The following is a 26,416-nucleotide window of genomic DNA, read 5'->3' as shown; positions in this document are numbered from 1 at the left end:
GCCATGTTTCCCTACAGCTCGCAAACAGGTTCTGAATTCAGCACCATGGACAGATATTTTCCAGTACGGTATTTTTAAGTTCCTTCCGGCTCATGGAGGGTTAACTCATAACTGGCTCTATATAGGAGACTTCTGCATAGTATTGGGGGGGGGGCTCTCCGGGCCCCTGTGTACCGGAAGATAAAGGGGATTAATATGATAACGGCAGTGATACACTGCCTCGTAGTCACCAGATTAAATATTCATTCCATTTTAAATTAGCAAAGCGGGACATAGATTCCAAGCAGTTATTATGCGGCAAGTGCGGGGTTAACCCTTTGGGGTTTCACTATTTGGCTAACTATATTATCCTAGACTTGGAAAGAATTAAATATTTCAAGTAATGGATCCTACTCCCATTGTACTGCGCTGCGGAATATGATGGTGCTTTATAAAACATTTAAAAATAATAATTATTAATAATATTATTATTATTAATAATAAGTATTAATTATAACTATTAATACTCGTGGAATTCTTTAGAATGTTTCAATATTTGGGATGATGATCTATGGTATAACCTGTTAACGGAAATGGTAGGTGGTCTACTTGAGACACCCTGATTAGTTTGTGGTTGTCTTCTTCAAAGGTCACGTTGAGTGGACCTTCACTGGGAATTTGGGTCTCAGACGCCTTGTAAGAGATAAGCGCCGGGGATTTAAGTGCATCGTGGAGTCTGGATTCTACTAAAGGCATCATTTATCAGTCCTAGAGGTAAGACTGTTCCCTCTAGGATTAGTGGAGGACTCTGATCATCACGCCGGGTATTGTACGGGGACAGCTGTGAGAGACCCGTCTCTTCTCCAGAACACCTGTACTACCTGCATAATTTATGCGGAGCACCAGGGGACGTCCGCTAGGAAATGTATCCGCTAGCAGGGGGCAGCCAGCTGAGATTAGACGCTGCCGAGAAGTACCGGGCCGTTAAGCGCCCGTCGGATTGCCAACCGCTGGCATTTACAATGGAAATATGTAGAGTTAAAGGGATAGTAACATCTCAAACAGTCTATGCCTCTAAACCGGCATCTGTAAATAGTACATTTCTAGAGCAGAAAGCTAGGTTTCTTTGGTTCTTTCCCTAAAACGTGTAACCAAACGTCCGGTGAACCCCTGGCCGGCAGAGCCACGCACCCCGTAGGTGGATATGCTGAATGCATACGGGGGAATGCAGCAGAATCTCTCCACGCATTTGTCAAAAATATGCTGCTAGACTGTCGCTTTATTTCCTATTCTCAGGATCTGCATGATCAGTTATTTCACCCCATTAACTGAGTCTTCCTTTTTGAGGTTACTGCTCCTCAAAATAAAATATATTTTTTTTCTTCTATCTATGCCACTTTTTGCCACAAAGCCCAATTTCCCTGACCTAAAATATCTGCGCACTAAATGAAACAATACCTAGAATCGCAGCTATGGCACACTGTATATTATATACCGGTATATTATATATATTATATATATTATATTATATATGCATGAAGCTATAGCTTTTTAAACCCCATCGCAGGGGATTCTGAGAACAGCCGCTCGGTATATATTTTTATTAAATGTAGCGGCCGTTTCCCGAAATCCCAGAACTTCCAGCTAATGTAAGAAGCGGCTCTCTGGGGCTTTATTATTTCTTGTAAGGATGCAGACAGAAAAAGCCCTTTTCTCCTACCCAGCAAGGCTTTTAAACCTTATTATAACGAACGCAGTTCTGGGTTCACCTTTCAATGATGTATTTACTTATCTTCTAAAAGTCCTAAGTCTGGTATTTTGTAGGGTGATGCGTGTGACGTCTCTTTAGTAAGAGACACGCTATAGATAGACATCAATGGTTCCATGGTAGACATCAAGGGTTCCTACAGGACTTAAAGGACCTGCTGCTAACGTCTCGGTGCCGGATCCCACAGCTCACCTTCAGAGGTCTGGTGGATCCCGTGCCTCGACGGGTCAGGGCTGTTTTGTCGGCAAAAGGGGGACCTACACAATATTAGGCAGGTGGTCATAATGTTACGGCTTATCGGTGTACATCCAGGCTGTTGGTTGGACATGCGTGGGCACACGCTACGTTTTTTAGATTCTCACAACATGGGACTCCGCATATCCAGCCGGTGACCTCACACTGGAGGACCCGATCTGTCTCGGCAGTGGCCGTATCAGTAACCATGCAGCCCTGTTGGCCACCAGTCATGGGCCATGGGTCAAGATGAACTGGTCCCATTGCTAAGTGTTTTATCTCCAGTGAGCCTGGCTAGCATAATAATAAAAATTATTAGTTAAAAAAAAAATACAAAAAGATTAGATGGAAATATCATTTCTGGTGCAAAGTGATGAAAGTGGTGCAGTCACCATAGTAACTACTGGAATGTTCCAAATAGTTCATCATACATAACTTCCTGAATTGGCAGGTTAATAGTAACCTGCCAGTTGTGCTGTGAGTTCTTGTAGAATTTGTTCAAATGATTCTATCATAGTAACTGTTTGTTTTCCAGTTACTTTTTTTTTTTTTTTTTGCTGTGTCTACGCCATGAAGACCCCCCTCCCCCCACCAACCACCTAAAACCGGCTGTCTCCAGCTCTATAAAGCGGAAAGGTTGTGTGTGAGAAGAGACTTAGAACAAGTGGAAAATGCAGAGAGGAAAAGACGGAAATGTTTCTCACTTCCTTCCAGTAAAGCAATAAAGTCAAAGGACCTTGTAAGAGGCAGCCTGCGTCTCATAATGCAGGCAGAAAAACGGCGGTCACCCGGGGTGGGCTCGTCTGGGGGGGGCATGGGGGCAAATGCCCTCCGTGCCATTCCAAAATTGTTCACAAAGGGCAGGTCTGACCTGGAACAGTTCGGTCCAGGTTGGACTGGCCGTTTGTGGGCAATTTTTAGACCGGCCAGGGGAAGCAGGAACACTGCTGGGGCCACATAACCCAAGGTGACGTGGCCCCCACGGCAAAAACAAGGCTGCTTGCACAGTGTGCGAGCACCAGAAAGAAAGCTGCAGGTAACGGAAGGGGCAGCCGGATGGATGGAGGGAGTGAAGTTAGAATGAGAATGTATGTATAAGTGTGTGTTTTAACATGGATGTGTAAATGTGTGTGAGCACGAATGTGTATGTGTAAGCGTTTCTGTGCATGAGCATGAATGTGTATGTGTAAGCGTTTCTGTGCGTGACCATGAATGTGTATGTGTAAGCGTTTCTGTGCGTGAGCATGAATGTGTATGTGTAAGCGTTTCTGTGTGTGAGCATGAATGTGTATGTTTTTTATCTTAGCATTGATGTGTATGTGTAAGTGTGTGATAGCATAAAGTGTATGTGTGTGAGCATGAATGTATATGTGTAAGTGTCTGAGGGCGGGAGTGTGTGTTAGCGTAAGCGCGTATGTGTGAGAGTGAGTATGAGTAAGTGGATGTTAGTGTAAGTATAAGCATGTGTATGTGTGCGAGGATGAGTTTGTACATTTGTGTAACTGTGTGTATATGTGTGCCAGTGCATAAAGTGTATGTGTGTGAGCATGAATGTATATGTGTAAGTGTCTGAGGGCGGGAGTGTGTGTTAGCGTAAGCGCGTATGTGTGAGAGTGAGTATGAGTAAGTGGATGTTAGTGTAAGTATAAGCATGTGTATGTGTGCGAGGATGAGTTTGTACATTTGTGTAACTGTGTGTATATGTGTGCCAGTGCATATGTCAGAGGCAAGGGGCCAATGGGGCCACTGCTTTGTGACTTGTTACTCCTTATACTGTGAGAGGGAAGGGTTAAATAATAATCTGATTATGGATACGTAGTCCCGATTTGCCCCAAGCCCCCACATATTCTAATCCTTACCATAGGACCACATGTATGTAATAGGCAGGACTAAACACCAGAGCAGCACTTCCAGCGAGGAGTTGGATGTGTTTAAATAAATCATAAAAGGTGAAAAAGTATAGAAAACGCCCAAACGCTTTGGGACTTAAAGTAGATCCCAAATCCTGTATTTTTACAGAAATACACATTAAACAAAGAAAAAAAAGTAAGGATATGATACAGCAAAGCAGCGGCCGACAGAACATCGTTAAAATATTTAAAATGTGTCTAAATAAGTTTCTTTCCGCTCCGGCGGCAGATGTACCGTCTCTTACCCTACAACATGCCGTCAAAAGTGTACTCATGCTGACTTTGGCACGACCAAGGGGAGAAGTTGAGTAGAGCCGCTTCCTTGTGCCGCATGGACTATGAGCATAACATCTGGTCATGACATCATAGGCTGGCGCTCTGCCTCATAAGGACATGCAGGACAAGAGATCCTACGAAGGCTTTGCCGGCAAGGCATTCACCTCTAAGGGGTTAAATACAGGGATCACTAATCTTTCCAACTGGCCCATTGAACAGCAGGTTGCAGGGGGGCAATTGGGGCAATTTGCCCCCATCCATCCAGCACAGACATTCCGCCCCGTGGCAGGCTATGCTACCAAATTGTGCCGTTATTTAATTACCGTGTCATAATTCAATGAAGGCGCTTTCAGCGTGCCGGTATGTACGTGCTGATGCGTGTGCATAACAACACGGATCCATTAATCATGCTTTGGGCTTGCGGCTCTCGCACCGTTATTCCTGAGACACGTCCGGGTTTAGGAAATGCCCCGTAACCCACCCCGCTTCCTTCATTACAAGCGCCTATAAATAGAAGGGTACAGGAGACGCTTCCAGGGCGGATGTTTATCCGGAGAGAGGTCCGCGAGACGCTGTTACATTCGCACACCAAGGTGTCGAGCAAAACAACCAGGCGTGTCGAGGTAACAAGGGCATAAATGGACCTTCTCCGACCAGAAGGGCCGGATTCTGAACCCATCGAGAAGGTTCCCCACGGTGGTACATCCCTTCTCCATCTCCTGGAGGCTCGTCTTCCCACGAAAAGCCAATTGTTTGGCCACATGGTTGTGTTACCCCTGGTGTTACCCCTGGTTGTTAGTCTTTACCGTGCCCTCAAATCTTTCCAAAAGCCAAAGAGGGCCATATTTGTTATAGGGGGTGGGGCTAGGGGTGCAGCTAGGGGCGGGGCTTTACCAAAACTTTTTAAGTGACATTGTCACCGACTAAGAGTTGTTTATTCCTTTAGGCAAACAACGTATTTCGTGTGCACTATTTAATTTATAAACACACTTAGTTTCTACTGTTTATAAACACATTATTGTTACTTTTAATGCTGTAGAACCCTGTGATACCCTCATACCCAGCAAACACTCTGAGCTCCTAGAAAAGAGGGGCATCGGGGAGGAAAAGGGGCCACGCGATTTTGGGCCCCAAATTAGGAATAGCCCTCCGAAGAAGAGCTTTAGTGATTTGACTAAAAAGCAATGAAACCGACACCATTTCTATGCATTTAACTTTCCTATACGTCGTGATCTGTGTTGTATTTTCATATTTTGGCTAAGCCTCGGTGGGCTCTTCCTACAATAATCAGCGTTAAGTTAGTATACGAAACGTTCAGATTTCACTTATATACGTGATGCCGCAGGGCACTGATTGCCACGTTTTCCAAAATACACAAATTGGCATTCGAGTCACACTAATGAAAACCGAGAAGAGATTTCTCCATCCAAAATAATCAGAATTAGGAAAATAGTCTTATTCTCTCTCTTTCTGAGTGGCACCTTCATCGTCATCACTGGTGCTTGTTTTAACCTCCCCGTTATTTTAGATTGCAAGCTTCGTGGTACCATGGCCTGTTGTTTATTTGCAACACTATAGCCAGCCTATAAATACACAGTTATTGGGTACGTCAGAAAATCACTATAATGTTCTTATGCCAACCATGCCCATAGCCCCGGATATTTTGATGCTTACACACTCAGTAGTAATCAGTATGTCCTCAGCTACAGATTGAGTCACTTCAAACGTTATCCTATCAGCGCACCGAGCAGCAGAACCCAATCCACCCCCAACTCTGTTCCTTTCTATATTTATCAGCTACAAATATAGATGCATGATTATAGTAGGGGGTGATAGAGATACAAAGGGGGTGCATATCAAACCCCCCCCCTTTGTGTTTATGGAGAAACAAGACTGATAATAATGATGTCATAGGCAGATCTTGAAGATATTTGCATGTGGAATTGTAGAATAAAGGAGTGAGTGTTACCTGGGTGCTAGTTGGTCCATCCATCCATCCTGCCTTTGACTGTGATACAATGTAACTCTTGCATGGAATATATAAATATGATGCACCCTGGAGAACACTCAGCATCTCAGCTTCATCATCCAGCTCTAGAATCCCCAAAGCACCAAGGAGAAGCAGCAGCAGCAGCAGCATCTGGATTTCAATCACCCCAAGAAATAAACAGAGCCAGGGCTGCAGGTATCAACACTCTCCATCCAGACCTCCTCTCCCCAACCTCACAATCAATCCGCAGAGGGGAGGGGTATGCAGAAAGAGAGGGAGGAGAGTCTGGGATCTGTCTCCAGGATAACTGGAGGGATGGGTTAAAGCAAAACCAAAATTCCACTGCAAATGAAACCAACACAAAAAAAACAAAAAGAGAGAAAGGAATTATATCAGGGAGTGCAACTTACCGAAGTGGGAGCTAAAGGCAAGGCTGGGTTTGAACAGGGAATACATGATGAAAGCCAGAATCCGACCCATAGCCAGGCAGGCATTGGGGGGTTGGGGGTAAACAGAAAGTAGAATGCTCAGGAGCTGGAAAGGGGTCAGTAGAAGGTGGGCACTTGAGGCTCAGGGGTGCAGCAGCTGTCACTTGCTTCTCATCTTCTTGCAGGGGGACCAAAATCAGGCACCATTAACCCCTCCTCCACCAAAACAATGAAGCTCTTGCAGGCAGAGGATCAGAACCCACACTGAGGGTCACATGCATGGAGTTTTAAGAGTGTGCAGAATATTTGGGAGAAGCAAAGAGAAAAGGAGCTATTCCAGTGCTGGCTGACTAGTCCCTGATCTATACATACACACCTACCTAATTCCTCTTTCCCCTATACTGCACACAGCGCTCTCTACTGACACCTACAGGGCGAGCAGCGCACCGCAGGCTCAGGGCTGCTCCTGACGCACACAAGCTCTGCCTGACACCTACTCGGCAAAAGACCTCTGAGTTGTTGATTTGCCTTCTTATCCAATAGGAGATGCATGTTTCAGAAATTAACCTTCAAAGCCATGGAAAGACTAAGGGACTGCAATAGGTACAGCTTGGAAGGGAGAGGATGGATGTGATAGAGACATCTAAATAATTGAAGGGGTTAAGTGCAGGAGGGAAGTTTATTTCAAAGGAGGAGAGATGTTAGAAGAAGAGACCATAATCTAAAACTAGAGGGTCAGAGGCTTAGATGTAATGCAAGGAAGTTCCAATAAGGAAAGAGTTAAATTCATAGAAATAGAAAGTCCCCCCATCGCTCCATTGAAATGCATGTCCTACATAGCAGGATTAGTCACAATTTTGTGTGACTCAGCCCTCCTCCTGTTCACTTTGTGACAGCAGTGCTGCAAAAACACGCGAGGAACAGGAAAATATCATCCGAGCTCAATTACTCCATAACAGCAACCCCCCCACATAAAACATATATTCCCGAGAACATCCACTAACTACCCCCCCACACCACCCTATTCCTGGACATCAGGACACCCACCTCTCCCCTCCTCCTAATACACAGACATCAGAACGCCTACCTCTCCCCTCCTCCTAATACACAGACATCAGAGCACCCACCTCTCCTCCTAATACACAGACATCAGGACACCCACCTCTCCCCTCCTCCTAATACACAGACATCAGGACACCCACCTCTCCCCTCCTCCTAATACACAGACATCAGGACATCCACCTCTCCCCTCCGCCTAATACACAGACATCAGGACACCTACCTCTCACCCCTCCTAATACACAGACATCAGGACACCCACCTCTCCTCCTAATACACAGACATCAGGGCACCTACCTCTCCCCTCCTCCTAATACACAGACATCAGGACACCTACCTCTCCCCTCCTCCTAATACACAGACATCAGGACACCTACCTCTCCCTCCTCCTAATACACAGACATCAGGACACCTACCTCTCCCCTCCTCCTAATACACAGACATCAAAACACCAACCTCTCCTCTCCTCCTAATACACAGACATCAGAACACCTACCTCTCCTCTCCTCCTAATACACAGACATCAGAGGATAGATACCCCCGGTTTAAGGCAGATATAAGCACATCTGTTTTTTTAGATGACCTGAAGTGACCGCGTGTTAGCGTGTGGTCTGATGAGCGTAATCCTGCGCATGTCTGACAGCCGCTCTGTGCCACAGACCCGGTAAACTTTCCATATTAGCTGGTGATATGTGTTCCACCACATTGATTCCCGTCTAATCCCGTGACCCGCTAATCCGACTCCTGCTCCACGAGAATTCTGCATTACCCGAGGAGCGAAGAGGAGACCAGACAGGCGTCTGTATTTAGGCTGAGACTGAAACATATTTATGAAATATTAATTAATGTATAGAATGTAAGAATAGAATTATAAAGTGTTCTGGGCTGGTGTGGTCAAGGATGGGCGTCTCGCCATAGAGCCTGGACGGGGCATTTGAAGGTGTGGGGTAATTTACAGGGGTAATGTGATTCAGGGACAGTCCTCGCTGAGGACCCATAGGGTCAGAAGTTTAGATGTAATGCAAGAAAGTTTTACTTTACTAAGAGAGTGGTTGATAAGTGGAGCAGCCTTCCAGCATAAGTGATGGGAGAAATAACAGACCGTTGGTCGTTTTCTATGTCACTTTTATTTTCTTTCCTAGTCTGGATAATTCTCTTACTTGTTACGGAAATTTCTAAACTTGTCTATAGGTAGAAAAATGGTTAGTATCAGAAGCATCTAGACACAAAATGTTAATTTATTGATTTATTTTGTCCAGTATTTTACAGTATTTTATATAATCTGGCGGTTTGGTGCGGCATTTTTGGCTGGTAGATTTTTTTTCATTATTTTTTAAGGAAAATAAAGTGACTAAATGAATGTTAATTTTAAAAAGTAACCTTTTTGTTAACATATACTATATATATATATATACATATAAATATATATATATATATATATAGTATATTATATATATATATATAGTATATTATATATATATATATAATATATAAATATAATATATATAATATATATATTATATATATATATAAATATAATATATATATATAGTATATTATATTATTATATATTATATATATATATATATATATAGTATTTTATATTATTATATATTTTATATATATATATATAGTATATTATAGTATTATATATTATATATATATAGTATATTATATTATTACATATTATATTTTTATATATATATATATAGTATATTATATTATTATATATTATATATATATATATATATATAGTATATTATATTATTACATATTATATTTATATATAAAATAAAGACACAGAGAATAGAGGAAAATTCCTTACTTAATCTGCATACAAAAGAGAATAATAAAAAGTAAAATTTAGAATATAGATTCCCTAAATCAAATAAATTGTCAGTCTTAATTTAATGAAGCCTAATTTAAGAAAGAGTAGGCAATGTCTCCAAAGGAATTTAAATATAGGATTTATCTCATAATCTATCAGGTGTAGGTAGGTATTTATTTACTGAAATGCTCCCCATTGGTGGTGGATCACAAGCTCGCTACCCTTGAAATATTGTACAAAATTGTGCAAATTTATAAACATTTTTATTGCAAATAAATAAAAGTATTCACATTAAGCCCCAGGGTTGAAAAAGTATTTGGAAATAGATATTTTAGAGCGCAACAAATGTTACAGAGTTTCAACCAGATACAATGTGACAGAATATTCAGGTTTCCTCCTAATATCAGACCTTAAAGCATATTAGAAGCCTGACCTTTTGGAGTGAGCGCATGCCGCGGTGCCATGGATTTGTCTGTTGCTTGCCCCTCTGGGGCAAAAAGGGTAGATTTATGGGCAGGAGGTGTGTTGGAAGAAGTGAAATTTCCCTTTTTTGCTGTTATTTTGTAGAATAAATCATAACAACAGTCAAGGACCTTAGAGTCCCTCTGGAACGCTCTCTGGAGTGATGGTTTAAAAGAGCTTTAAAGGTGCTGTTCCACTTAGACAAATCATTCATTGCGCTCTAGTGTGTTCAGTAAATGAACCTCAGCAGATCTATCATTTTATTATTTTTCTAGGATAAAAACAACACACAAATATTTACAGACGCGTATTCGGTTTGTATGGCACCAACCATGCCTCTACTGAATCGAGGCGAGACCAAGAACTGATTATGGTTTGAGGTTTTTGTGTCACATGACATTTAAGTATTCCTTGAAAAAATACATGAATGAGCCCATATTTTCCAGGATTCCATTCAGCAGGACTAGAGATGATCTTTCTAAATGCTGAAAAAGCATAAAATTCAGTGGTGTGGGTGGGACAGCACCTTTAATATGAAATGGTGCACATCCAATGTCGTGGCTACTGATTGTCCCCAATTGCCACGTTAATTAAAATCACATCAATTAGCAATAATAGCCCTCTTTCCATTTGTGCAAAGTGCTGTATATATTATAAATAAAATAAAAAATACTTACAATGTGTACAATTTACCCGTGCCGATTACCCCAGAAAAAGACCAGCTTTTTGGCATAATATTACGACAGTGATTGATATAGACTAATATAAACTTTAAGCATGCGCAACGCTACCCTAGCAGACCAATCCCTGCTTAGATTGGTGGGTTTTAAATGTATTATTGGTGAGCTAAATTCCTCCTGAGTGCGCAACTCCATAGCGCCTCCACTGGTGGGTTTTTATACCGTAATTGCAATACTGAGTTCTGTCTCATCAGCATGCGCAACTTCACCACCGCAGAGCAATCTCTGCTTTTATTGGTGGTTTAAAACATCCTTTGGCCAGTTCTTTTTTTGTTTCTTTTAAATAAAACCTTGTGGCAAAAGACTTGAGGTATGGGGTATGTTTGCAGAGGCACTTTTTGTACCCCAAGCCCCCGAGTTCATAGGAGTTTCAGGCTGATGACCTGCGATTTTCACCAGCGCCGGTGCCTTAGTGCCTCAGTCCCTCATGTACAGCTTAATCACCCCGGCTTTGTGCAGTTTCTGCCAGAGTTCCATCTCCTTCCGGAAGCTGTGGTTCGAGTAGAACACAACCTTTTTGTGTTTGGTATCAAAGTAATGGTCCGAGAAGTTTCCGTAGTTTGGTGTCATGAATCCGTAAGCATTGACCTAACGGCAAAAAGAAAAAGACGTCTTAAAGGGGAAATTTAAGACAGGTTACTGTGGCTCAGGCACTCTGTGACCATAAACGGAACTTAAAAGGGTTAATGCTAAATAAAAAGTGCATGCTATATGGTTGAATTATTTTATTTCGTTATGATGAACTATGTTTCCCTTTAAGCATTTTCATATCACCAGTTTCAAAAGAACCGGGGACCTCTATTTGCTTGTTACATCTAGAGGCATGGATTGTATACGGATAGTTTTAATAAGGGGGTGTTATGTCATGGGCATTTTCACATTGATATAAGTTGTGTATAATATACATATATTATACAAACAGAAATACTGAAGGACATTTGATGCTCTTCAAAGCCTTTACCAAAAACTACCACTAGGTGGCAGCCACAGACCGTACAGCCCTGTGCTTGCTGGCTTCTCTATATGGAAGCACTGGGTCAGCCCCACGTTGGGCATTGTGGGTATGCACTAATGTTTCGTGAGTATTACATCAAAGCCTTTCAAGTGGAGGGTTTTCTAAACTTGTTTCTAAATCACGCCCCCTGTTGACCTAAAGCCCAGTGGTAAAACCCACTGACCGCCTATGGTGCCCCAGCTGTCTTCTCAGCTGATTATTGTACTCAGGTCATAGTCCACATTAGCTGGAGCTGCACAGGTTACATACCCATAGCAACATATTATTACCCCGGCTGAGAACTCTCCAGGTTTCACCCTGAGGCTACATGAATCTGGTGATTACTAAACCTCTGGGGCTGTATTAATTCTCCTCGGGGGCGGGAGGTTTATGGCTCCACCTTCTTTATATCAGAGATACCAGCCTTTTAAAAAGTTCTAGGCATGATCACTGCCCTCACCTGGTCACAGGTGTGCACAGCAGCCAGCAGCATTGCAGCTCCCGTGGAAGGACGATAGATATCACGACTTTTTGTGTTTAAAATTGGAGCCCAAAGAAACCTGGATAAAGACAAAATAAAGGTTCAGAAGGAAAGCAGACGGTACAGCTCTAAGGACCCCTACTGCGGAGGGTCCCAACCCATTCCTATAATTTCAGCAGGGATATGGGTATTTGTTCTTTATAACCCCCCCACTGGGTATTTATATGTATATAGTACCGTATATGTCTAAATTCAGGGCTGTTGGTGGTCTTCATGGACAATGCAGCAAGTAATAATTTCTGTAGTCTGTCCTGGCAGGGGTCTCCACACCATCTCTCAATATTTTTACGGTTACATGGGAGTCACACTAGAACTACAGTTCATTACTTGTTGTCTGCGCTGTAGGTGTTTCTATCCTTCTCCCAGCCTCACATCCATGTGTATATAACATCACAGATGTGTTTATACATTATGTACACAAACTACATGCTTTATTTACAAAAATAGCAAATATTAAGTCACAAAGTATTCTTTTTACTCTGACGTAAACCCCCAGCGCCGTATACAGTAATAACCCCACGCAATGTATTGCCATGTTTTAATATAAAACAAATATAAATGCTATAAATGCAATCTCTGAAGTTATGTATGTGTAAGTGTTATAAGAGTGTGAATGTGCATGCATTTGTAAGGTGTTAGATTGTGTGTGTGTGTGTGTGTATGAATCATAAGTGTATAGTGTTAGAGTGTGTGTGTGTATGTGTAAGGTGTTAGAATGAGCACATGTGTATGAGCACATTATTCCCCAACCCATCTACATCTTCATGCCCCCTAACACGACCTCTCCATCTCCATGCCCACCCAGCATTATTTCTCCATCACCTTCATACTAGGCTGGCGCATTTGTTTTCGTACGAATGTTGGATTAAGATGGAGGCGGACAATTTTTGTTGAATGTGAAGAAAGTTTTTTTCCCCGAAAATGAACACAAGTTCGCCGAAATAGATTGTTTCTGGCAGAGATGCACAGAATTCCTGGCCTGTTTGGAGCCCTGGAGCACTGATGTGTGCAGACCAGATTTTAAGGGTTAATAATGCCTCTGGAGTCCGCATGTTTGTTCAGACACGTTACTGGAATTCTGCTAATTCTTGTGATAGAAGCTCGCTGAACTCATTGCACTGCGTTATGCTAGGAATGAATAATGTCCTCCATATAGGGATATTTTTTATATATCTTCTAGGTTTGTAGAGTCTCACTTGCCCAATAAGCTTGCACTTCACTTCATCTACTGCCCTTAATATGTTTAAAGGGGCAGGAAAGCTTGTTTTATTCTATGTTTGCTTCACCAGACCCTGTCTTCAGGGCTGGACTGGGGGCCACTGGGTGGCCCTGGCACTTTAAGGCTGGTGGCCGCCAAATGACGAGACGTTTTCCAACCCAGCCGGCAGCCACACGCTGGCGCTGAAACCACGTGGTTGGCCCAGGTAGGATGAAAAGTGACAGATGCGAGGGACTCACCTGTTTCTCAAGTAGCGCATAAAGTCAGGGTGCAGGATATTAAAGTGTTCCATTGTAAGGTTCTCACCAAAATAGTTTCTTGGACTGCGGACAGAAGGAAAGGTGAGAAGAATTAGAACGTCAAGTCAATAATAGTAATTCAACTAAATCTATGTAGGAATGTTAGAGAACACGCTAACTTATGGAGAATGATGGCAGGCCTGTACAAAAGCCAGAGCCCGTTGGCCGTGGCTCCTAAAGTTTAACTGATGGCACAAAACTCTTTGAGTTGTCCTCTGTAGGCCCATCTCAACCTGATTTCAGACATAAATCCGGTAAAGTTCTCAGATTGTTCCCCTCTGGCTCCTTAATTCTACTCAGGTTTGTTGCCTGGCATTTATTATAAGAGATGGCAAATTAGGTCTCACTTTTTGGACTTGTCTCTTCCTCTGTCGATGACGCTGTTTGTGAGCGCAGCCCACACCAGAAGATAGTCTCTATCGTGGTCTGGTAAAAGGAGGTAACGAGTTTCCTACGGGGAGGAGAAGAGAGTTTTAAGATCTTGCCTGAAATAATGTGTGTCGGCCAGACCACCAGAGTCAATGACACCGCTGTGTCGATATCCAACCCGTGTTTGGTCTACAACTCTCAAGATGCGTATTTAGTCTGCAGCTGTCCAAATGTCACAGGAGTTAGAAGTTAGCATAGCTTTTGGGCTCTGGCTCCTGTACCTCAGAACGTGGGGCTTTCTTGAACCCGTGTCCCCCGTAGCTATTTAATGAATTCATCATTGTGTTTGTTGAAAAGAAGAAGAATGAAGTTCGGTTTCCAACATCCTTCTCAAAACCCTTTGTAATGGCTCCATTAACCCTGCAAAAGGAGAAAAGAAAAACAATTAATGGGGAGAAGAAGAGAGCCTGTGGTGTGCCACCACTAGGGCCATTTTTGTCACGTTCCTACCTGAACACATAGTCGTGTGCGTCAATCTCTTCTCCCATTCCAGATCCATTCAGGATCCCACCATTGCCTACCACGGCACAACGCACGCAGGTGCCATCCTTCTTCTTCTCATTAAACAAGTAGCCGCTGTTTGAGGCGTTCAGTAGGTTTAAAGTCTGATTCACAACTAAAGGGACCAAGACAAATCATTTTATTACCCATGGTCCAAATAAGCCTTTCCATAGCAATGGAATCTTCTGTAACATGAAAATAAACCTTCTTCTAACTCAGCGTGACCTCATGGCCTTTCAAAATTGCATCATGGCACTTTTAACTATAAAAATTAGATTTATTGATTTTATTTTAAAAAAGGAAGAAAGATTTCCATGGATGCTTTAGAAAGAACAGAAATCAAAGCATTTCCCATCTTTGATTATGGCCATTGACTACTAGTAGCCTCAAGCTCTGAGGAACCAACTGGGAACTCACTGTGCCAAGTGACTCCCATCCAGCCGAAGGCCCCGTTGTATCTCTGGAGTCTTCGATACTCTGATTCTGTCGCATGCTTCTTCCATTGTAAAACCGGAATGGTGTCCATGTAAATATCCTTGAAGTCCGAGTTCTTCAGCTTGTCCCGTGTGCGATTTGGACACGTCTGAGAAGAAGGTGGATACCAGTTACTAAACAATAATGATGCCTGAAGGAGAGCATTCTCATAAAATGAGGGAAAAGAGGACAATGACTAGGTGACACCGGGGAAGGAATCTGTAACCACCTTTCGTTATTTCTCCAATTTAATCATCAATCTTTTTAAACATTCCAAACAAACTCTTTTTATATAAAACTCTATCCAATGGCATGCCTGATCCCCACAAATCCATGACTTCTGACTTACGGAATTGAGGTATGTGTAGTCCGTGGCGTATACGTCACCCATGTAAGGCATTGAAGTAGAGAGAGAGTTCAACCTGGTCAAAGGCTTGGCGGTCATGTTGAAAGGCTTGGCGGTTGCGTTTGAGAACCTTGAAGCTTCTTTGAAGGCCTTCACCGGTGAAGGTTTTGTGGTTACTAAGTGAGGCCTGGTGGTCACTAACTTTTTGGTGGCTTTCAGGGGCTTTGTGGTCACAACTGGAGGCTTGGTGGATACTTTGTGAGGTTTGCTGGTCATAGCCGTTGACCTTTTGGTCAAATTTAACGGTCCAATTTTAAAATTTGAAGGCCTTCTGTTCACTTCAAAAGGTTTCGTGGTCAAAGATTTGGCCGTTACCTCTGCGTTACCGATGTCAGTTATTTCAGAAATATCATAGTCCTCCGGTGACTCATTTTCAGAACTGCAAATAAAGACGGTAACAATTTTCATGGAATTGACCCAATATCGATACACAAAGCAAATTCCATGGAAGAGAAACAATGTAAAGGAGCACAGGGTTACATATTGTGACAGGTCGCTAGCAGGTAGATCCAAAACTCCCAAACTCCACTCCACATGCTACTAATAGCCCTGATTCTTAGCAGGGAGACACCTGTGACCTCTTTGTGGCTTTTGGAGGCTGGATCTTAGAAGGAAAACATCTCTTGAGGGATCTGGTGCATGAAACAATGTTCCTGCTTGCTGGGATTTTATTGACTGAAGTAAGTTTTACGTTTTTAGAGAAATCTTGTGAGTTTGGTGTAGGAGGAGTCTGTCCAGCCCCGCTAATGACCCCCGCGTTCCGTTTAAAGCCCGGGTAGGGTTAGGCTTTTATTGTGGCTTTTATTTTATTGCTGCTGTAAATTGCCCTGCTTAGCAAATCTTCTCTTTTTGATAAAGAAAAGTGAACGTTGCAAATGTCTTACAAAGGAGAATATATCGTTTTCTTAAAACGTGAAACAAAAGCTGATTGGAATCCTAAATGACATCGTTCCTTTTTATTTATTAATTTATTTTTTTATTATTGAAATGCTCTGTTTAGTGAAAAAGCGAGCCACGGCACGCGCCGTTCAGTATAATATTACAAAGAATGCGCTCTCGGGTGATTCATGCAAAGTTATTTCTCATTCCGTTGCATTTTTTTTATTGTTGCGATCGCAAGTTTTCTGTAACCGGTGGCTAGGTTTTTTTTATTTTTTAAAAAAATGGGTTACTTTCTGAAATGTAACGCTTTGGGAGAGTTTTTTTTACGAAGGGTCAACAAAGGCAGGTTTCTCCAGCTAGAATGGCTGAGCTGGCCCTGTATAATGTATAACTTAATGGGCGAGGAGACATATCCGATTGAACTATACATTATACAGGGCCAGCCAGGCTCTTTCCGCAGCTGAAGCTCATTGAGGATGAGCTTTTCTAATGCAAATGAGTTATTCCAACTCTTACTTTAGTGAATTGACCATGTTGATTGTGAGTTGAGAAATGTATGTCCTGTAGTAGCCTTTGACTCTTCTGCTGGGAGGCTGTTCCACGTACCTACCACCCTCTCCGTAAAGTAATATATTTTAGACATGAGCTGTAACGTGTTTTACTTCCAGACACATAAAGATATTAATGTATTCGCCACTCCGTTTCTGAATCCTGCCTAATTTAATGGCATACAAGGGGTATCCCATTGCTGTCATGGGTGCCGGGTAGCATGTTCCTGGTCCCTCCGCTAGCTGGTGACTTCAAGGAGCGGTCAGCTACAGCGGCGCAAGCATGATTTGCAAGTTCCTTGGAAAAAAGGGACGTGACTGCCCTTCACGTCACTAAAATAGAAAACAGGCAATAAAAATGAGTTTTATGGCCGGCGGTGCAAATGATTATAAGACCGTTGAGGCTTTTCACCTGTTGATATATGAGGAATTCAGCCGCACATTTGTCCTCATCCTCTGCATTCATCTTGGACATCGTGGACCCTGGACTCCGACCCTGGCGATTGTTATACTTGTTTTGCTCGGGTCATAAAGGTATATATAATATACCTTGTCCGTATAGGTGAACGTATATAACGCGTCCGGCACGTATACAGAGACTGGGTGAAACGTTCCGCTTTGGCCAGAGATGTCGATTCTTGTAGGGTGGTGGTGGTGGTGATGATGATGATGATGATAATGATGAGGATTGGGGCAGCATCAGGAGAAAAAGCAGGGATTCGTTTCTATTCACTAAAGGGAGAGTTTGCAGGAGAGTTGTGTTTCAGCCAGGGTCGGGGCTGGCCATGACAAGGCGTCTCCGGCACTTTAAGGCCAGCAGGCGCCTGATGATGTAAGAGAGAGGCTCCACGCTATGTTTTTACGCCGGCATAGAGTGTGGCCAGGCACTACTACTTCAAAGTCGTCTCACCCAGACTCCGGGACTCTGCGTCGACACGTCTTTAATGGAACTTCACACAAAAGCTTACCGAGTCATGGGGCTAGTAAACGAAAGGGACCGTTTGCCACAAAACCGCCGAGTCCTACGGAACTGTCAACAACTTTCTTCCCTGTAACTTCCACAAAAACTGGGGGGGTCTCTCCGTAATCCGGAGACGCGGATGATCCAGTAAGGCTGGACACAAACCCCGTGCGAGTAACCCTTAGCAACGCTAAGTGCGGCAACTTATTGCTATGGCAAACTTTGACAGTGGTCGGTGGCCAAATGTCTGCATGATGATTGGCCGAATGCCCCCTAGTGAAATGCCCCGGGGTGTCTTCTTTAGGAAATTATAAACAGTTATGGGTTCTTTATTCAATAATCCTGTTATTAACCCAATAAACTAAATGCAACCAAAAACCGGCAATAAACACATAATGTTTGGCCTATAATTGTAAGAAATTCTACACAAATAAGGGTTTTCTAAAATCAAGACACTTATCATATTTTCGAGGCATTTTTGTTTAATTGAACTAGTTTAGAGATGCTTTACTTTATTTTTTTTTCTATTTTCATATTAAATGTTGGACTTTATAAAAATATACAAAAAGGAGAGGCCTGATGAATAACAATATATAATGTGTGCGCTATTCATGGAAAAGGGGAATAATGCCTAAATCGCTCGGCATATGGTAAAAATGACAACTCCTATCCTCCCCTGTCATTTAGGGTATAACCCCCACCCCGGCCTGAACGGTTAATGACATAATGGATACTGGCCTCACGGAGCCTTCCAGGAGCCCAGGGGGCCACTCCTGATTTGCACGCGTCTCTTTTCAGGTAAAGCTGTCTAATCCATTAGCCGTTATCTCTTACTATCTCGCTGTCGCTATTGACGCCCAAAACGCAATAAACACGCAATAAAACGATTAAATTAACCCGTTCACGTCCAGGCAATCGTACGTTCTTTGCTAGCCGATCGGGGATTCTCTGGCGTTAGGGTGCGTGCCTGAGCGCTTTAACCTTAATCAGTCGTCCTAGATTCAGGAGCCGTATGTCTTTAAATCCCCTCGCTGTATTCCCCTCTACCGCTTCTGCTGGGAGGCTGTTCCACTTATCTACCACCCTCTCAGTATAGTAAAAAAATGAGCGATCTGTCACCCAGTATATATATGTATATTATTACGTTTTTTTATTTATTTATTTATTTAAACACACACTGGCATTTAAAGATGTTGTTAATAAAAGGTACAGTCTTGCATTGCTCGTTTCTCCCGCCGAGATGGTTACGGATCCCAAAACGCGCATGGTGTCCCCATCGCTTAATGATGCTTCATTTTAAAGCTTTTTATCTTCGTGGGTTAGATGTAGGAGGCAATTAAGATAGAGTGCCCACGGGGCTCAAACTTCAACTCAACTCCAGTCCTGGTTGGATTTTTTTTAATGTTTATATCTCTATAGATTATTGTGAAGTTATTTTTTGGTGGCGTTGCTAGTTTTATTTAAATCTAATAAATATATTTTTGGTAAATGGTAATAAAAATGTGGATGTGGGTACAGGGGGCACCTTTTTCTCGCCTTTTTCCCCCTAAAATGTAATGAATAAAATAATAATTCCACCCAAAGGGACGCTGTTGTTTTGGATGGCCGGGTGCTGGAGAGGTAGCTGCGTCCGTGAAGAAGAAAGTATTTTCTGGAGGGTTTCATTTATAAACAAATATTTCTGTTTTGTAAATGAATTATTGTTACTTTTTCGTGATGAGAGAAAATGCCGGGTTATCGGGCTGTTAAGCGTTAACAATCTCTTATAAACCTCTAGGACCAAACGCATTCTTGTAAAAGCAGGGACTGCGAGTCTGGAACAGATGTATCTGCGACTCTTCAGGCTAGCTTATTGCAAGGAATCTAAATACCGTGAGCGTGTGTGTGTGTTTATGTGTGCTTGCATGTGTGTGTGCGAGCTCTTGCATGTGTGTGTGCGAGCGCTTGCATGTGTGTGTGCGAGCGCTTGCATGTGTGTGTGCGAGCGCTTGCGTGTGTGTGTGCGAGCGCTTGCGTGTGTGTGTGCGAGCGCTTGCATGTGTGTGTGCGAGCGCTTGCGTGTGTGTGTGTGCGCGAGCGCTTGCGTGCGTGTGTGTCTGTGTGCCAGCGCTTGCGTGTGTGTGTCTGTGTGCGAGCGCTTGCGTGTGTGTGTGCAGACGCTTGCGTGTGTGTGTGCTAGCGCTTGCGTGTGTGTGTGCGAGCGCTTGCGTGTGTGTGTGCGAGCACTTGCGTGTGTGTGTGCGAGCGCTTGCTTGTGTGTGTGTGCGAGCGCTTGCGTGTGTGCTGTGTGCTTGCGTGTGTGTACTCAGGGCTGGACAAATCCCAAGCAAATCCTAAAACCAATCCCTATATTTTTCACAACTGGCCCCAAAACACCTTTAGATTCCCTTCTGTGGATAAATCCCTTTCTCGAATACCCAACAAAAGTTACGCGGGCTCCTAAAACCTCTCCTCCGGCTCCTAAAACCTCTCCTCCGGCTCCTAAAACCTCTCCTCCGGCTCCTACATTTTCTATAGGTTTCTCCAACGCTTTGGCTTTTTTTTTTGTTTTTTTAACAGGACTTATAATTCCATTCTCTTGTCATCTAAGATAACCCTTCCTTTCCCATGAATGTCTCGATATACCCCATACATGGTTTCTGCTTGTGTTCTTAGAACGTCGGAGACCCCTTGGCAAGTTCGTTCTGCCTGCTTCCTAGAATACACTGCCTAACAATGACGCTTTGCCATGGGGAGGAAAAAAAAAAGCTGTCCAAAGAATGTGTTGGATGGAATACAAAAGGTCTTTGTGCGGGGACAAGCTGGTGGTATTTATATCTACATGGCTTAGGTTCTTTAGTGAAGAGAGATCTACAAAAGCTATTAAGTAAGTACTTTGGACCTTTTTTTGCCCCAGAACCTGTGTATTAAGCGTTTTGGTTTTATATCCGATAATCTAAATCTAGCATTGGAAACGAATTATCAGCCAATTATCGTTATTGCAAAGTTGAGTTGGTGACGTCGCAGTAAGTTGTGAAAAAGTCTGTATATTTCCTCGGGGGCGTTGGTTGTGGAGCCCAAAGATCTTTGTTAAATCCCATCAGCCGTGGAGAAACTGCCCCTGCCCTGGGCCAAATGGCATATTGTGCATCTGTGGCCACGGGCCGTTACTGTACCCTTGTAACTGTCATTTAATACGGTACAAAGACCAACAGGTCATGCGTTGGCACTGTCAGAGAAGGAATTTTCTGCCTACAGAGTTTGTTAAGCAAAGAAGAATATACAGGGATATAATGGGCGGTAAGGACAGGGCTAGTCATAGTTTGTTGATGGGGTGAGAAATCAGCCGCCATATTGGAGTCGGGGAGGAATGAGTTCCCCTTTTGAGTCTCAATTGGAAATCGCTTGAGTTGGGTATCATGGACTTCCGTCTTTTTGGTTTCTGTCTTAATTACTAAGAATTAATGTAGATATTTTATCACTGTTTGCTGTCATGTCACTAAATGCCCTTTGAGACGGACCCTCCTAATCAGGAACTTCCCTAATTGTTTTCCTTAAAAGTGGTAACACTGTGACTATGGCCGTAGAGGAGCTTGTTCCGCCCCTGTCCCTGGTGGTCTAGCATGGAGCGCATGGGCATGTAGATCTGTGCCTACATTACTCAATGACATGGCTATAAATAGTCAAAAAATTTCTAGATTTTTAGTAAGCGCCCCCACCGGCTCCCCTCAGCCCATAAAACTAGCGTCTCTGTTTAGGGAGTGGCGGCACAGTCATAAAAAGCCCCAATAAATAGAGATAAGTAAACAATAAAATTTACTGTAAAATCTGACCCAATTGATAAAAATTCTCGGATTGGACTGGTTTACTCCGGGAGAAACCTGCTTTTTTTTTTACCTGATCTATGGACTTTCTACTAAAAAAAAACCGATGCTTTGCCGATAGACGTAGTGATGAAAAATGTGAAATTTTGGGGTTTCGGAGTCAGATGACCGCTTGCGACGATTGCTTTTTTTTATTTATATATACATAACCCTGTAGATATTCTTGAGTTTGCGAAGTCTGTTCTCTTACCTGCTGTAGTCTGCAGACTCGGCGTACGCCGGGACTCCGCTGGTTATCGTGTCTTTGTAAGCAACGAGGATACCGAGAAACGTCACCATGGATAGAAACAGCAGGAACCTCTTCAGGGTCTTTGATCGTAAAAGCAGACAGAAGATAAACTTTGCCGTCTGTTGCATGGTTCTTCCATCAACTTTACAAACTCTCTCTCTCTGTCTCTCCCTCTCTCTCTCTTCTCTCCCTCTCTCCCTCTCTCTCTCTTCTCTCTATTTCTCTCTCTCGTAAGATTGTTTCAGACTGGATCGAATTCCCAGCGCTCGTGTCTCTCCGATGGTTACTCCGCTTTGCTTGTACACGTAAAGTTATTTGTGGAATTGCGTCTGCATTCTGGATGTTAACGTTCCGTTAACAAATTGTTTACGCTTCGCGAACTGTGTTCTTAAACAAGCGAGAGACGTTCTTTATTTTTAGTCTTGCTTGGGGATCCCCGTGACTTTTCGTAGACTTTAAGGAAGCCCGATTTGTGTGTTTTTAAAGAACGGGCATTTTTGTAGGCACAGTCCACCCCCAGACCGTCACACGTGCCTCCGTTGCTTGAGTTGGCTGCCTCCCGTCTTGAATTCTTTGGCGATGGCTGTACTTTTTGGGCTTGAGTTTGATGCCAAGAGAGGAGTTCTTCTTCTAGGTGTCTAGGTGCGAATGAATCCTCCGCTAGGCGCTCTGTGGAAGTGCTCTGTAAGAAGTGATGTATTAGTCCTTGTGTTTGGACACTGCTTGGAGGCGGGTGGGTCGGTCATAGTATTCAAGTCATTTATTTTAGGGCTGGCCATAAACAGCCAGCTTACGTTACAAACCAATTAACCCTTTGCTCTTTCTTGCCAGCTCTCTGCTGCCGGAGTCACATTATCTGACTATAATTATTATCTGAGTATTCCAGAGTTTGTTTTTATTATTATTTTTTTTTTTTTCTGTCTGATATTGGAGTGTACTGTAGGGTTGGTAATAGTCCCCGGGGGAAAGTCATCTTTCGAATGCTATTATTGTTATTAATAATAATATGATTTTTTTTATATGGGTATATATAACGGTATTCATGGTTATTGGCTTCTAAAATTTCTACCATCCGATATTTGTTATTGATTCGTTTTTGTGAATTTAATAAAAAAAAAAAAAAAGTTGAAAGTGTTTAGTAATTAATAATAAAGTGTGTAATTAATATTAAAAACAAAATAATCATTTTTTTTCTGTTTTTGATTATCCTTCGTTATATTATTATCCAGTGAACTCAATTGACGAGCTTTATTACTTTTTTTTGTCTTTTCTTTTAATATGTTACTGGACAGAGAAAATGTTACAGTCCTGGTATGTAAACAAATGTAAGCAGCTGTTATAACCGCATCTGTTGTTTCTTTTTTTTGCAGTAGAAATTACTAGTTTTTACTATTTTTTTTTTATTTGTTTTTTACGTTTAACCCCTTAATAGCCCATTTAAAAAAAATCTCTTATAATAATAACCAGGATCCCTCATCGCAGATCATTGTCTTGTAATAACTTCACTAATGGTGGCAGCCAAATGATTCTAGTAAACGTCCCTTAATCAATACCGTTTGAGACGGCAACACTTTCGGTATGTAACGGCAACGCTTTCCGGGAAGACGGGGGGGGGGTTCTCAGTCTGGCCGACAGTTTATCAGGCAGGATGGTTTCGTCGCATTGGGTCTCCGCGGGGTGTTTCTGCTTTCTTCCCATATTCTGGCTTTTAGATCCACGCCACCCCTTTGACTCGCCGTGCCACCCCTTTGACTCGCCGTGCCACCCCTTCGACTCGCCGCGCCACCCCTTTGACTCGCCGTGCCACCCCTTTGACTCGGCTTGTCCACATTGGTGTCTTCACCCCTAATTATTCACAAACAACACTTCAAATGATCTAATGTTTAATGAGAGCTCTTCTGGTGATGGGGTGGGCCGGGCACCCTGTATAATGCATTATACGGCGTCTACATTTTATATTAAAGGCATTTAAATTCCTTTCTGGTGCACCCAACGCACTTCTCTCACCCACCGAGGGATCCACTGGCTTTATCGCTCAGTGTTTATTAAAACAAATCTATTTTCTTTTATTATTATGAAATTTACTATTCATAATGTCGATTTATGTTATTAATGCCCTGCTGGATTATTACTCATTGCCTTATATAGCGCCACCGTATTCCGCAGCACCGTACAACGGCGTTCTTTTGCCGGGTGTGTATTCACTAATAAGTCACGCTGAGCCGTCACGGATACAAAGAAGGGATATTGGTTCATCGTCCGAATAAAAGCGACGTCTTTTGCCTTTCACCCTTTTCCGTGAGAAGAACACACAAAAGTATTTCTGCGGGGAGCAAAATGACATTTTAAGCAATAAATCAGTAATGGCAACAACGTATCCGTGGAGATACACAAGGGGTTAATCCCGCAATGAATAGTCACAAGTAAATAGCTTTTTGGCAGTAAGTAAACGTGCGTTACAATGATGGGTGGGAGATCAGAAGACCCCTCATGGCTGATTGTTTGCTGCCCGGCCCCTCTCCATAAAGCCGCCTCCTTAAAAAAATTAAAAAATTAAAATAAATAAAAATAATAATAAAATAATAATAATTAAAAAAAATATATATGGCGTTCCAATAGCCCCTTTCTGTTGCCCCCAGTATTATTACCCTGATTGATAACACACTTTAAGGCATATGATAGCTAAGTGGCCCCCTTGCCTCCCCCCCCCCATGTATTTGCTGTACAGGAGATGTATTTAGTTTTTCTTGCCCCCTCAGCTCCAGCTCCGTCTCAGTAAGTGTTTTGGGGTCTTTCATGAGACCCCCTCACCCCAATGAGTGGCGCAAAACATCTGACCGCAGAGGAGAATGGGACATCTCGGTGCGGACATCGGCACCGGGGAAGAACGTTGCTGCCGCCTCTCCGAATCCTTGTTCTCTAAACATCCAGCCTTTCTAGTTCTGTGCGTGAAAGCAAATATTTAAACTATGAGAAGAGAGGTCGTCGTCGAGATGCTTAATTACATTTATGATGCTTAAACACACAACGAAATCCTCGCAGATATTATGTAGAGGACCTTCAAAGACGGTTAGATGACGAGTTTTATTTGGTCTTTTCTTTACTAAGTGGGCCGTGGCCACCCTGCGGCGCCTTCTAAACATACATCGCATGTCAAAAATCTACGGGGGGGAAGGGGGGAGATTTTTTACATGAATTTTACAAGAAAAACCTCTGATTTGAGGTCTTTCTGAATATAAAAGGTTTGGCCAACCGCGTCTTTACTTTAATTTTTATTATTGCGATAAAAGTCAAGAAGGGGTTGGGAAGCAATCGGATATAATTATAAAAAATTAATTAATAACAAAAAGTATTGGCTCTATAGCTGTACTTGGGTAGTTCCAGAATCCACCACTGCACAGGCGGGGGTAATAGGGGCGTGTAGTCCAAACTGATGCCCCCTTATTGTAGACCCCCCAACCGATGATGAGTGCCATCAAATCTACCTGCAGCCCCCCCGCGTGTTGTCGGCCCCCGTCTAGTCGCTCGTTTCTCCTGCTATAAAGACTCAAACCTTAATCGGCTGTTGGTCTCGTCTTAGATTCAGGAGCCGTATGCCTATCCCATGCATGTTTAATACCCTCTCTGTATTACCCTTTACCACTTCTGCTGGGAGGCTGTACCACTTATCTACCACCGTCTCAGTAAAGTAAATCTAATTACTGAGAAAAAAAAGATGGGGCTTAGTTTGTTTATCTGGGGCTGTGGGATCCTGGGATCCACATGCTGAGAGAGAAAAGATATATCTTGGGAGGAAAGAGGGGTTTGAGATTGTGGGGGGTGCTGGATGGCAATCGGGGAGGTGGCAGCCTATCTGGGCCGGCAAGTGTGTGGCCACTTGCACGGTGTTGAAGCAGGGATAAGGTAAGGGTTGTTTTGCGCCGGAGGGTTAGAGTGAGTGTGTGCGCCAGCATGCGTGTTATCGGGAAAGTGCCTGCCCTCCCTTGCCTGTTACCGTTACTCGAAAGATATGATTAAGAGCGAGAGATCTTAGTATACATGTGTTGTTGGGAACAGACGAGAAATAAACGTTTACGTATATAAATGTGTTATAGATTCAGCGAATCAGTACTTCAGTGAAGGGGTGGTAGTTAAGTGGAATGGTTTTCCAGCAGAAATGTTAATCCAGCTAGCGAATAAAAGCGGGGAAAGTGCTTCTTTTGTTAACAAAGTGTAATTGTGTGGATCTACAGAGGATTTTCAGGCTACTGACGCACAAGACAAATACCATTTTATGATCTACCATAAAAAAGAAACTCAACAGCCATAAACTTTATTCTCTCCTGATCACCTTAAAGGAGGTTATCGCTGCAATACAGCTTTACGCTCGCAATCAACCCAAAGCTCTCCTTCGTTT

The 26,416-nt window shown here is 42.8% G+C and overlaps 2 protein-coding genes across 2 annotated transcripts in view; both read right to left on the bottom strand.

Moving 5' to 3' along the window:
• The window catches only part of AATK (apoptosis associated tyrosine kinase), a 32,759-nt gene extending 26,493 nt beyond the window's left edge, over window positions 1-6,266 (bottom strand). Inside the window, exon 1 of the mRNA XM_053453063.1 lies at window positions 6,137-6,266. The gene's annotated coding sequence lies outside the window, so the exon portion shown is untranslated. The remainder of the gene's footprint in view (window positions 1-6,136) is intronic.
• A 3,447-nt stretch (window positions 6,267-9,713) lies between these two features.
• Window positions 9,714-22,197, bottom strand: LOC128471314 (alpha-N-acetylgalactosaminide alpha-2,6-sialyltransferase 2-like). The gene is made up of 9 exons (XM_053453230.1): window positions 21,982-22,197; window positions 15,481-15,916; window positions 15,075-15,240; window positions 14,607-14,772; window positions 14,378-14,516; window positions 14,075-14,178; window positions 13,668-13,751; window positions 12,129-12,228; window positions 9,714-11,262 (listed from the first exon to the last, which is right to left on the bottom strand). The coding sequence occupies exons 1-9, from the start codon at window positions 22,146-22,148 to the stop codon at window positions 11,092-11,094; spliced, it is 1,533 nt and encodes a 510-aa protein (XP_053309205.1). The 5' UTR covers window positions 22,149-22,197; the 3' UTR covers window positions 9,714-11,091.
• Between the last annotated feature and the right edge of the window lie 4,219 nt (window positions 22,198-26,416).

The sequence above is a fragment of the Spea bombifrons genome, chromosome 13, assembly GCF_027358695.1.
Source record: "Spea bombifrons isolate aSpeBom1 chromosome 13, aSpeBom1.2.pri, whole genome shotgun sequence".
Classification (NCBI taxonomy): Eukaryota; Metazoa; Chordata; class Amphibia; order Anura; family Pelobatidae; genus Spea; species Spea bombifrons.
This window is presented reverse-complemented; position numbering and strand designations above follow the sequence as displayed.

Bases quoted from the DNA above. Each gene is read 5' to 3' on its own strand.
- LOC128471314 (XM_053453230.1), bottom strand. From the start codon at position 22,148: ATGCAACAGACGGCAAAGTTTATCTTCTGTCTGCTTTTACGATCAAAG. The intron at 14,179-14,377 runs GTACAGGAGCCA...TCCTCCCCGTAG, and splicing joins AGAAAGCCCCACGTTCTGAG to GAAACTCGTTACCTCCTTTT. The intron at 11,263-12,128 runs GTGAGGGCAGTG...TTTTGCCGTTAG, and splicing joins CTGTGCACACCTGTGACCAG to GTCAATGCTTACGGATTCAT.